General features: G+C 38.3%; 1 protein-coding gene across 21 annotated transcripts in view; it reads right to left on the reverse strand.

The window, feature by feature from the left end:
- DLG2 (discs large MAGUK scaffold protein 2) overlaps positions 1–13820 on the reverse strand; it is a 986158-nt gene that overhangs the window by 50590 nt on the left and 921748 nt on the right. For all 21 annotated transcript variants that reach the window (XM_033516385.1, XM_033516379.1, XM_033516378.1 and 18 more), the window contains one exon: positions 235–411. In XM_033516385.1, coding sequence (XP_033372276.1) covers positions 235–411 — 177 coding nt within the window. The remainder of the gene's footprint in view (positions 1–234; positions 412–13820) is intronic.

The raw sequence follows: 13820 nt of genomic DNA on the forward strand, positions 1-13820 counted from the left end.
TTGAGTCACCTTCTGAGTTTCTTTACAGTACAGTTATAAACAGCCTGAATGTTTTAAATCTCACACCAAAAATTGTGCCTTCCAACTCTTGAAAACCTGTGGGATTTTCCTTTACTTCCCCTAGTTTCTCAGTACGGATTTTCAGATTGATGCACCTGTTCTTTGGAAAACAAATGAACTATTTTAAGATAATGAGCAAGGAGGTAAGAAAAAGAAGAAGAAGGCAGCACTCACCTCCTCTTGCTGGGTATAACTCCCATCTCCTCACTGTCCCCCTCCAGAGTGACCCTCCTAGCCTGCCACCATTCATCATCTGAGGCGTTGATGACGTGAAGGATGTCTCCATACTTGAAACTGAGTCCTTGGCTTGGGAGGCCACTGTCTTTGCTCTTGTCATAGTCAAACATGGCTCTGTGAAAGGAAATAAAGATATGAAGACAGGTGATTAGATCAGTCTGGGTACGTTTACTTCTGAACAATTAATCGTATTTTCCAAATGGAAAGGTCTTACTCAGAGGAAATCTCTTTCCACTGTGAAGTTAGTCGTTACAGAAGCCTTTTTTTTTTTTTCTGTAAGAGAAAGTGAATGGTAAAATCTCATACCAATTTTCAGCCTATGCCTTCCAGTCCTCTGCCTGGCACCTACACCAGGGTAGATGTACCCCACTTTTTGAGAGTAAGACCCTGCATATGAATCCGACCAAGTGCAGGTCACTCATTGAAGTCATCTAGATGAAAATACAGATCTTGGTTTCTTACAGGAAAAAAAGGGATTTGGCTGTATTTTTCCCGTGTAAAATATTGTTTAAAGACCATGCCTGTCAAGAACTGATGTTTATTTCCTGTAGAGAAAATAATATGATCATAATCCTAGCTGCAGAAATGTTACACCAGTAAAATCCCAAGAGTAAAAGTCCAATAATTCTTACTCTTTCACTGTCAGAAAGAAAACCATGACAATCTTTTCACTGGAAAACACTTTTGTGAGAAGGATTTGGTGTAATTAATTGCTGTGCATCCTCGCGTACTTGCAAAGAATGACTGTAGCTGTTTTATGGGTAGATATAAGACACTCAAAGCTACTTCTCATAATGAGGAGAACCTTAAAAGAAGTTATCAGAATTGTGACTATGCAACCAAAATAATTTAAAGCTCTCATAAGCACCAACTGTACATGGAAAGTCTGGTTCAGGAGGAGGAAAAATGCTATTTGAAATATGTCTTCTTTTAAAGAGTTTAAAGTCTTGTACTAACATCTTCAGAAATGCCCAGATAATTCCCTTCTCTGAGGATGAAGACTGCTGAATTTTACATAATCCATAATCTTACTTATGCTTGTGCCTTTTTTGGTAATGTTCTTGGAATGCAAGTACCCTTTGGAAAAATTTAATGGCTTAGCGGTGGAAAAGTTATTTTAAAAACCTGAATATATCTTATTAAATATTTATATTCATAAAGGACTGTTACTGGTACCAGGTCATTTGCTGCTTCTCAAGTACAGCTTTCTGTAAGTATATCTGATGAAGAAGCTCATAAATCCAGAAGCAGTTAAGTGCCATTAGACACCTCTTCTTGACCAATTGATGACACTAGATCCCTGGAAGATGGCAGTGCAAGCACAAACAGACACACATCATCCTGTGAGCATTGCCCTTGGCAGCAGGCAGCGGTCAGAGTTTCAGCACCATATTGAACAGCCTCAGAAATTCACTGATTAATTGTGCACCTTGCCAGGGAAGCTGCTCAACAGCTCAAAACCCCTAACCACACAGTTGGCCATGCTGGATACTGGGCAAGACATCATGCAATCCTGATTCCAGGCAAAATTAAGTCACTCAAAACAAGGGACAATATCTTCTGTTACAGAGAATAAGCAAGATTCTCACATCCCTGATGCAAAACATTCCCTGATGCCAACCTGGAAATTCTCCGTATTTGGCAAGTTGTAAGATAAAGGTTGTCTTTCAAAAGTTAGGGAGTAGAAAGTAGGACAATATTCTTTGTCCTTGAACAGACATCTGCACCTCAGAGCCCACATATTGACTTAAAGTGAGTCAGTCATCGTGCTGGCTGATGTTAACGATGAATGCAGATGGCAATGTTTGCCACTGACTTGCTTTGATTGGAGTAATCATGTGCATTGCTAATTAAAATGAGATTATAGATCTCAGACAAGAGACTTTTTGAGCACACTTTTCACTGAATGAAAGATTTTGTGGCTGATGCTCTACAGATGTTGATTACTCCATTAGCAAATGAAAATGACATGAGAGCTGACTTCAGTGATCTTTCCTAAACATTTCAAACTAAGAGCCAGGTCTTGGTAACAGCTGTATTTGAGCTTACAACTTTGATAACATTTCTGGCTCCTTAAAACATACTTTTTTTGGTTGGCTGTTGGCCCAGCTATAAGTACATGGACATCTTCAGGCATTGTTGACTACTTTGGGCTATAGAGAGACCTGGGCACACTCATCCCTACCACCTCAGGATTTGAGGGCAATTTGGATTGCAAAATCTGGTCCTTTTAAGAGACTGACATGTCATTTCTAATTTTCTACCTGATGAACACCACACAGTTCTGTTTGTGCTTGGTTTTGAAGATGTATATAAAAATAACACCTCTGCATCTGTTGAGCATCAACTGAAGTGATACAAAATGAATGCAGCCAGACCTTTGGTTTCGTAAAGGAATTGGGCAGAGAAGATGCAAAAAGATGCCTTTTTTAATTTGCTCTTTCATGTTTATAGACCATGACATCCAAGTCTTACAGGATACCATCTGCAAGCACTGAAACTTTAGTCACAGTCAAGGTCAGCTCTCAGCAAAGTGTAGCTGAGACACAAGTGTTCAAGCTTCTTCACCAGGATAACACACTAAGGGGTACATTAGACACCTTAGATAGGTTCTGCCTTGTGAGGGAGAGTAGCAGAAGAAAGGTTAAAAAATAGCAGCACCTTTGCTGAATATTATGAGTTGAGAAGAGGATATAAGCAACACAGCCCTACAAGAAACCCACCCTTGCACAGAGCCCCTAATAGCCCTCTCTGAGAGATCAGCACTGTAATTTCAGCTAGAGAAGGATCAGCATGATCAGGACCAGACACGTACTCTTCCAAAATGAGATGTCTAATAGAAACAGGGTTATTCAAATGATCCAGAGGGTCTAAACCAAGAAAACATGTCACAGTGCTTCTCTCTCTGTGATGAATTAGAGGTATCTCCCCAGAACACAAGCACAATAATGCAGATAGTGGAGAGGTTGCTCAGCAGAGCCAGTGAGCTTTCTGAACTTGCTAGTATGACTATATGCTTTCATCTGGATGAGGCTGCTTATTCATGGGTTGCTTGGGCAGTTCTTCATAGCACTGAGCTGTAAATAATTTTTAGTGTCTTTTACTGCAGTATTAAAGAATAATAATCTCAATAACCTTACAACATTTTAATGACATTTATCTAACAGTCTTGAACACTAACAGATTCTTTTTTTTTCTCCACAACTTATCAAAGTGCATCTTAAAGCACCATTCTTTCGCGTGTTTTATATACTTAGTTAGCTGCCTGCATCCACTGTTAAGCCCTTTTTTGGATCCCATAGGACAAAACCAAGAGCTTTCCCTGTGTCATTAAGGCTTTTTTTTCCAAGTCAGCTGACTCAGTCTACTTTTGAATTGGGGCAGTCAATATTTTATAATGAAGGAAATCAGTTTCAATTATTTAACTTCCACTTTAGAGCTGCCACCAATGTTGTGATCACACCAGCATCAGAAAACTCCTGTTCAGTATCTTTCAGACAGTGCATTTCACAAACAGGACCCTGGGTTACACAGGGTAGGGAATGCATTTTGAAGTTACAAATGCACTAAACTCAGGGACTACTATGGTGTGTGGATAAAATACTGGAATAGGGAACAGAGCTTGCTACTAACCAGTTTAACAGATGTGGTGAAAACATGATTTGGTCAGTTTAGTTCCCTTATTAGAAAAACAGCAACAGGAATTGGCGTGATTATCAAAGGCGTAAGGTACATGCACCAAACTTCCATTGACAAGTTATTATTTTTTCTCAGTTCTCAGTTCTTGCCTTAGTTTCAGGAAAACTGTTTAATATCTGCACAATATCTTGAAAGTGAAAGGTGTCATTCAAATGCCAAGTATTGCTGTGAAAGACTTGGTGAAAGCCTCATGCTTTTAGAAAATAAAGAAAGTCCTTAGAAGTGAAGCAGGAGATGCAAACATTTAGAAGAAAGTTTATGGCTATCACAAATATTTAAGAATATGTGAGGCTTGCTTCCCTGATATTATTCCAGACTTCAGAAGTAATCATTGCACTAGACTAATCCCAGCAGCAATTTGGACAGAACCTAACAGGTTTTATTTTTGTGCTTGGTTGCTTCTTAATAATTTGCTTTCTTAATAATGGCAGCCACAACAGTGTGAAACATCAGACAAGCATTTCACAAACAGCATTCAAATTCATTGATCAAAAACTGTTTGAAATTAAAATACTGACTTTACCAACCTTTAACACACTGCCCAATGTGCAGTGAGGTGTCTACATGGCAGGAAGGCCACCAAAACTAGGTGGCCACTTTTTTATTCCACTTAGCATAAATCATTACTTGAGGCATTTCCAAAAGCTAAGCTGCTTTGTGCAGTATTTCTATTCCTAATGACACCTATTCTCGCAGCTAAAATAATAAATGTTTGAATAAGAAAATATATTATCTGGAACTAAATAGAAAATCAATTCCTAGTGCAATCCCATATATTACAACCTATTGACATCCACGATGTTACATTGTTATCAGCATTTCTAACCTGAAAAATAGAGTACAGAAAGACTAAGTGATCTTGCTAAACCCTTAGCAGAGAAGGGAATTTAACAGAGAAACCTCTTAGCTTCCTGAGCTAATGCTGTAAACACCACTGTTAATAGTCTTCATAATCTTCCTGACAAAGCAAGGGATATAACTATATTTACAACACAAGAACATGTTTCACCGAATGCTTCTATATGTTCTGTGCAAAATCCCAAAATCTTCCACTCCTGTATCAATAGCCGGTAATTTGATACAGTTCAGGTGCTGCATGGCAGATTTATTTGCATCTCTGAAATTACTTTCCTCTTCTTCTGGCACAGATGGGTGTTTGCACATAAATTTACAGACTGCTCTTTGCTATTCACTTGATTATGAAACGACAACAACATTTAGCAAGAGAGATTTTCAGCTGCTGTAAATAGTCCTAACTCTCCTGTGATCTGCCAGCATATCTGCATATGCACCACCAAAGGATTGGTAAAAATTTCTTGAACAGTGATTCTCAGACATCAGATTATACAGCATCATCCTAAAGGAGATATATGTTATTCTCCTCGTTCACCACACCTAAACTAGCCCCCGCCCTATTATTGTTTTACAAATGGGGAAATCCAGCACAGAGAGGTTTTATCATTTGCCTGGCTTTAGACAGTAACTCAGCATCATAGTCAGAATCAGACCAAAAGCTCCATATCTGTCTTTTCTGCATTCAGTAATAAATGTATATCCACCCACTTGCAGGCTCAGCTTGAAGAAAAAATTAGAAGAAGATGAAAGAAACGCTAATGTAATTCATTGCTATAGCTACAACAGAGAGCACAGCAGCTCTGATTGAAGCAGCCATTGCAAAGCAATTAAGATGCTATTAAAAGGGTTAAATTTTCACATACTGGCAAGTCAATAAAGACTTTCAACTTCTCCTCCCATCTTTGTTTCCATCTGGAGAAGCTGAACGTGTAAATCATATGTGTAGAGCATACAAAAAAGGTTTCTGTCTCTTTGGAAGGTTTGGGAAGCTCTGAGATTCTGCTTGCTGAGACCGGAGGCTGCTGGAATAGCCCCTGTGCACAAGATGATTCTGTCATACATTGTCACCTCTGCTGAGAGAGTGGGAGGGGGGACTGTTGGGAAGAACAGCTTTTATTAGGAGTATACTACAACAATGTAGTTTTAACAAAATATATCTGAATGTTTGACCTGTCACTCATAGATACCATGATTCCTGCTTTTTCCTTTCCCTCCCTCCCTCCCTCCCTCCCCTTCCTTCCTTCCTTCCTTCCTTCCTTCCTTCCTTCCTCTCCCCCTCAATTTTGTTTTTTTTTCCCCTATATTAATGATGTTGTGACTCTTCATGAAGCCCATCCTCTTAACCTTGTCAGACTGAGAGGGACAATGTCAGCAGTTTGTGTTACCAAAATCAGTTCTGACAGGGCAGCAGCACAACATGGTTGCCATGCTCCCTTTGGAAGTTAGCACTGATCAGTGACCATTACCAGCAACAGTCTGGATGCACCTAGGGTGGACAGGAGTGCTGTGTCCATCTGTGGGCACCCTAGCAAAATGATGTAGACCTGTTGGAGTGAGTCCAGAGGAGGCCACAAAGAGGTCTGGGGCACCTCTGCTATGAACACAAGCTGAGAGGATTGTGGTTGTTCAGCCTGGAGAAGAGAAGGCTCCAAGGAGACTATTATGATCTTCCAGAATCCAGGAGACTACAAGTATGCTGGAAAGGGACTTTTTACAAGGGCATGCAGTAACAGGATAAAGAGAAATGGCTTTAAATTAGTAAGAGGGTAGGTTTAGGCACTGAGCCATGGGGCATGCTCCCAGTCAATGTGCAGATCAGGGTGTTAGCTTAGCTGCTCCTAAGGCACCTGCACTGAGGCAAATCCCATTGCACATTTGCATCTAAGCCTTTTACATTTGCTATCATGTTATTTCTTTACTTCATTCAGCAATTTCGCCATTCCATATCCAAAGTAATTCCTTATTCTTTTCCACTGAGTGGGAATCTGGCAGAGAGTTATGTCATGGATCTCAATGAAAAAAAAAAAGGGATTGGAGACAAGCAGTAGTTAGTTCCAGAAAAATTTCACAATGAAGAGGGATATATTTTCTTTATGATGTTTATCAGAAAGAGGACTGCCATTTGTCCTTGGGGAATATTGTGCTCGTTTTGGAGATCCAAGCATGATGCTTAATTCATTGGCTCTTATGAGCCAATCTCTATGTTGCCGATGGGCTTTTTAGTTTTCAGCAAGTGCTCATATCCAGTGCAGGAAATGGGTTCTGCAAAATTTGTACAGAAAAATGTAAATCAACATTTTCAGAAGCATCAAACCAATATGTTGCACGTTCATGGTCTTGCTAGGCAACAGCATACAATGTACTATGTTAGAGGCAAAACATCTCACAGTGAGAAAGGACTGACACTTCAGTCTTTCAGTTATGGACATAGACAGAACTCATATTACTCCCAGGTTTGCCTGGCTTTAAATCCTCCCAGCAGGAATTGTAAGGTGGCTTGAGAAAGTGAAATTTCTTCATGCTTTCTCCTGTGCTGGCACAAGGGGAATTCCTTTCAAAGAACACACTTTTTGTTTCTTTGGTGTTTTACAGGGCATAAAAGACCCAAACAGAATCCCCCTTCTGCTTGCAAACATCTGAAATCAAGCTGTGAGCATATGCTTACCTTACCATAATTTACTGACTAGGAAAATCTGGCTGCCAGTTTCATCTGTAATAAACAGAAGCTTTTAAATACATCTGCATTGGACTCAATGCAGTTTAGATCCTCATATTTGAGGTTTGCTTTAAAACAGGGACACTGCCTTGGGTCTGAACAGATTTAATTTAGCCTTAGGCATTTTGATAAACTCCAGAGGACACCTGTAGTTGGTTCTGGAAGGGTTCTTCAGCACCCCTGAGATTGCAGCTGAAATTTCACAATAAACCCCCAAACTTGTGCATGAGATGCAGATTTCACAGCAAACTCAAAACTTACGACAGGTTTGTACTTATCTAAAGAAATGAGATAATTTTTGACTGACCTTGACCAGGCCTGTGCATTATCCATCAAAATGATATGAAATCTGTCTTATTCTTGGATTTGATCATTTCCTCCCCATACAGACTAAGTGAAGCTGCTGCTTGACTGCATCTCTGGTTTCTCTCTGAGACATCAAGTACAGTTTCTCAACACAGATTTTTGTGTTGTGACATTTACAATTACCAATATCCAGAAAGGAAATGTGACTGGATGTCAAATCAGGGATACTTTAAACTACTGGGTAATTCACCTGAAATTGCAACCTGTGGGTTGTATGGATTGACACAGGAGCCAAAAAAGCCATTCTCTCTCATAGTAACTTATTTGCTGTTTGAGAATATTAATTTAGATATTTTTCCCCAGGGAAAAATAAAATAAACAAAACAAAACATGAATAAAATCAAATCAGGTATTTCTTTCAAAGGAAATGCAACTGAAATAGAAAATTATGACTCAGTTAGCAGAGCCTATAGCTACCCCCATACCTCCCTGCACCCCAATGTGTCTTACTACTAGAGAGTACACTGGATTTAGATATATTTAGTAATCTGTCTGCAGTAGTTCTAACTATTGCAATAGAACTCAAAGATCTGCTTTGGGTAGTTGAGTTTTTTAGGTAGTTTTACAGATACTCTGTAGCTTACAGTTGCTTTCTCTTACACCTAATCATGACTCAAATCTGTTGTCAGCTTTTAAAATTCCACTGTGGCCAGGTTGCCCACAGAATTCATTGTGCTTCCACTGGTTTATAATTAAAAGGAAATTTTCAGCACACAAAAAGAACCCCCGGGTAACATGATTATTACTACCAGCTAGATATATGATGGTTTCTTTTTCTTTTTTTTGGAAAAGGATATTAGACATCTGCAGAACTTAAGTAAGAGAAAGCCTTCCTATAAAGAAAAAGCTAAATATAAATATATATATATATATATACCTCCACATTTATGATTTGTAGGATTTGAACATAATAATGACAAAAAGACTTGTAAGACATTGACTAACCACATTGCCTGTACAATTGGAAAACATCTCACCAGCCAAAATTCAGACAGTTTTGTCAGCAAAATGAATTTTTTCTTTTCTCCTGAGAAATCAACACTGGAGCCTTGTCAGTCTGAATATTCTGACTTGTGTTGTAAGAGGTGAGGAACTCTACAGACTGTCCTATCATGGATGACTGTCCTATAATGAATAATAATATATCATAGTAATTTGTTAATATCATAATAAATCTGTTTATACACTCCAGCCTTTTGAAACTGCTATTGGAAAAAAGATTGGTCTCTAGCTGTGAAAAAGGGTAGACAAGCAAAACTCAGAGAAAGTATTAATGAGGTATTATGGAAAAGTCAATATATTTGTCTGCAACAGCTCTTTCTCAAGAATGGTTTCTGCTTGGCCTTGAATGCTGCCCTTTGACAGTGAAAAAGTCACAATTTGGATTTTCATTGTTATTGTGTTGACTGAGTGTGTTTTGCTGAGATAATGAGAAGCTCCATGCAAACAGGAACTACACTGTAGAAAACCACTGAAAATTATTACAGAAATTAATTATTCTGCCTAATGTGGAGAAATGTACTAAATCCATAAACTCTGCTGGATGCAATTGTTTGAGAAATCATGATTACTTTTTGACTCTAGGTCAAAACTTGAGGAACTCATTAAGAGTTTACTCAATCAGCAGGAGGTTGGCTACAGAATGAGTCCTTTCTCATTCTATACTCAATTAATTAATGCAATTAATTTCTGGGATTGACTTTGTCTCTTTTAAAGGGTGACTTTTGAAGAAGAGCAATTTCGCAAAAATCCAAATGCAATTGAAATTTAAAGATAAATTTTTATGGTACAACGGTCAGGTGTCTCTACATAACTTCTGCTTCATGAGGCCAAACACGAAATCTGTAAAGATGTCAGATTCTTAAGGTGGAGCTCTAGAAAAATCAATGCCACAGGCCTGAGCTGAACTTAACTGAAATCTTCTAAACTGTAATGGAAATAACAGAGAGAGTTTGCCTGGAAGAGCAGCAGCTATGAGATGTTCTATTTGGTCAACCAGTTCTGTGGATTCCTTGCACTCTTATCTACTTATCAGGAAGAGGTTTATCCTGTGAAGTTGTATTTTGTGATTGGGTTGAATGTTTTCTAGTAGATGATATTTTCTATAAACCTTCATCTTCTTGAGTCAAATGAATAATTCAACACTAGTTTTCACTAGTGTCTGCTCTTCACTGAAATAAAGCTTGAAAATAAGATGCCAGAATATTCAAAAACAGAAATAAACAAACAAAAATTAAAAATTAAAATAACAGTCTTTGATGCCACCTTATCAGTGCCAAAACAATATGACTGTTACTTCTTCTTAATGTTTACATTTGTTGGTCTCACTATGTCTGGTTGTCCATTTCCTTTAGAAATGTACTTTGACTATAAAATGCTGATTGACCACTATAACCCAAAACATTTAACAGCAGCAATATCTATTCTAATATTTTTGAAACAAAGCTGCAAGAGGATGACACTAAAATTCTTATCTTCTCTCTGTGAAACAAAAAATTAGGCCCATGCTGCTCTGATCATCTTGCAGTTCCTCATTCACCCCATTGCATTATCCACACCCTCCTTCCTGGGAGCCCTGGCTCACCTGGGCTCAAAAGAAGGATTAAGGGTAGCATCAGAAGTTCCTGCATCCCATTTTTAAAGGTAAATTAAGCACATCTGAGACAAGGTTTTGTACACTTTCAATGAAGATTAGATTTTGAATTGCTAAGTCACTTTGAAAACATTACCCTAAGCAGCTTTAAGATTGACAGAATTTGCCTTAAGCTCCTCTGAGGCTGACAAGATGATGGTCTGGTGAAGTAGCAGAAGTGTTTTGATTGCTTGCCTCTGGATAGTGCTAGGAGTTAGGAGAAACCAGGAATTAGGATAAGTTCATGCTGCCATGAATGAAGCTCAGAGTTTTGATGGTATTGTCTATAATGATTTTCCTCATTCTGTATGTAATTCCTGACTTAAGCAACTGAACTGGGACCTTTCCTTTTACTATCCTCATTTGAATTGAGTCTTGTGGCAATAAAAAGTCTAAAAAAAAATCTTCCAGGAAAACCAGATTGTTCTTTTCCCTTCCCCTGCCATTACAAGTTTCTATCTATACTGGCTTAAGTTTACCCTGATTTTAAGACATTCCTCTTCCTGGAGGAAAAATAAAATTACCATGAACCCTTACTTCCACTTAGCAATTCATTTTACTTGGGAAATATTTATTAAAAGCTATGTTTAAAAACGTAAGTTTAGGCAAAGTGAAGCTTGCTTGAGTCGGGCTCCAAAGCCAAAGTTTGTTTAGCATATGAGTAATCTGACTAATTTCAAAAAGACTACACCTACTTAGACCTAACTGTGCCCTGACACATTTTATGTACTAGAAAATAATTCACAGGTGCAGTTGCTTTTCTAATATTGCTCCTAGGTAAATAATTTCTATGAATTTCTTTTAAAATTTTATTTCAGGATGTAAAACTCTGTTTGGAACATCATAAACCACTACCATTTCCTAAGCCTGAGTCAAATGATTGTCAATTTGGGTATGTGTGTGCAGGAAATATAAGACTGGGGCAAAAATGGTTAAAAAAACCCCAGTTTATGTCTCTGACAGTTGTAAATACACAATAACTCATTCACTGGCTTATAGGTTATGATGGCATCTTTCCTCTCTATTTGAAAGACATTGAATTATTTCCCCTACAAAAAAGTTTTGTAGCTGGGAAAGTTGTAGAAGAGATCAATTTAACAAGCATGTCTTTGTGTGCTCATGCTCACCATGGGCTGATCCAAAAATTTCCTCATATTATTTTGCTTGCTGGCCCTGTTGAGGTATTTGATGAGGCTTCCTTGAGAGCTGGTCTATGTCAGTGTTTAAGAAACATTTGTACAATGCCCTCAATAATAAACTTTAATTTGTGTTCAGCCCTGAACTGGTCAGGCTTTTGGACTAGATGATCCTTGGAAGTGCTTTCCAACTAAAATATTCTCTTCCCTCCATTCCATTCCATTCCATTCCATTCCATTCCATTCCATTCCATTCCATTCCATTCCATTCCATTCCATTCCATTCTTCAGTGGAAGAAAAGCCTCCAAAAGACCAAACCTCGTGCTTAACAAGGAAAATGAATGAGGTCAAGTCTTGTTTCCACTGTAGGAGGCAGGAGCAAATCCCATGCTCCCAATAGAGAAAACATGATGAGAACTTTTCTAAAAAACAGTCCTTGACAAAACAAACCATGGAGGAATAAGGAACTGCGCTGGACCACATTCACATTTTAGGGATAAATTTGTCACCAGTGGAGCTGCTCTGAATATGTAGAAGAGGGCAGAATCTCACCAGGGGGATGGTGAACCTTGGTGCAGGCAGTGCAGAATGAAATTCTGGGAGATACTAGAAACTCACCTGGACAAGTTCCTGAGCAACTTGAAGTAATTTTGAAGCTGATCATATTTTGAGAGGGGAGTTGGATTTGCAACATCAGAATCCTCTTCTTCAAACTAAATTACCTGTGATCCTATCTACAGAAGGACCAAAGTATAAAATATGTTCAGACATAGGAATTTAGACCATATTTATCACTTTTGGGAATATCAATAATTTTTAATATATATTCTGCATAAAATGATACTTTGGTGTCCAAGAGAATTTTCTGTAGTGGATAAAAACACTTTGTTCAAAAGTGCCTCGATGAAGGTAACTGAGGATGGTACAGAAATGCTCAAGCTGTGTACAATTTCAGGTGATTTTCAGAATCATGCATGGACACTTAAAATTCTTGAATCACTTGAAAGTGATTTGGGAGCTGCAGTGTGCTGAGTGGCTGAGCCATCCTTGGGCAGGGTAGGCACTCCTGGTATAGCCATGGGATTACAGTAGAGAGAGCTTTCTTTTGTTCGTTTTTTGGGAAGACAAATTAGGTGCAATGCAGAATTCTTAGAGAAGTCTAAACTCCCTGCAGAGTAATGGAGAGAGCTAAGTACCTATGGGAAAGGAATAATTCTAAGCATTTACATTAGATCAGAAAAATGGGCTGATATAGATGATGTGAATGTTTCTCTGACAGTGTCCAGTTTCCTAATGGTGAAATAAGAATACACAAAAAGGGTATTGTGAAGTGCTCAGAAAATGTGGTAATGTGGCCATGTAGATGGCTGTGATGGGTAAATTGAACATACAGAGTGAAATGTTTTTGATTTCAATAGAAGCATCTATTGAAGCTACACATTTTGTCAGAAAAGCCTGAAGTATAAATTACACTGTCATTTAGTATTTGCTTATACAAAACCCATGCCACTAAAGTGAATTGAGTCTTACAGAATGACAGAATAGGGACTGAAAATAAGTTGGATTTTTTTTTATTATTATTCTGACATGCTAGGGAGTTGTAGAAAAACAAACAAACAAGAAAACGAACAAACAACTGTCTGTGACTGAAGAGATGTTTTTCAGTCACTTGATGTGTACAAGACTGAAACATTCATCAACAATTTTTTTTTTTTTTGCTTGGACCAATTCTTAGAATTTTTAGTATTTTGTAGCCTCATTTACAAGCTGTAAGAACTTCCTTTTCACTTCACTTTTTCACTTCCAACATGGAAACAGCAATTCAATTTAGTTTGTAATTTATTTAGGGGCTGAGCAAGGTTGCTGTCTTTGCAGAAGGTTGTGGTGAACAGCGGGGAGAGGATCAGACCATATGTGCCCAGTTCCCTATACGTTCCCTAAACATCTGCTGCTAACCAGCACCACAGAAAGGACACTCACGACAGGAAGGACTCTCAGCTAGATGCACCTTTCTTCTGAGCCAGGGTGGTTGCAGGAGAAAATGGATGTTACTTTTATAGAGGAGAATAGATACAGAAAATGAGAAACTGAGATTGTCCTCATGACTTGCATTAGTGC

This window comes from Parus major, chromosome 1 (genome assembly GCF_001522545.3).
Source record: "Parus major isolate Abel chromosome 1, Parus_major1.1, whole genome shotgun sequence".
Lineage (NCBI taxonomy): Eukaryota > Metazoa > Chordata > Aves > Passeriformes > Paridae > Parus > Parus major.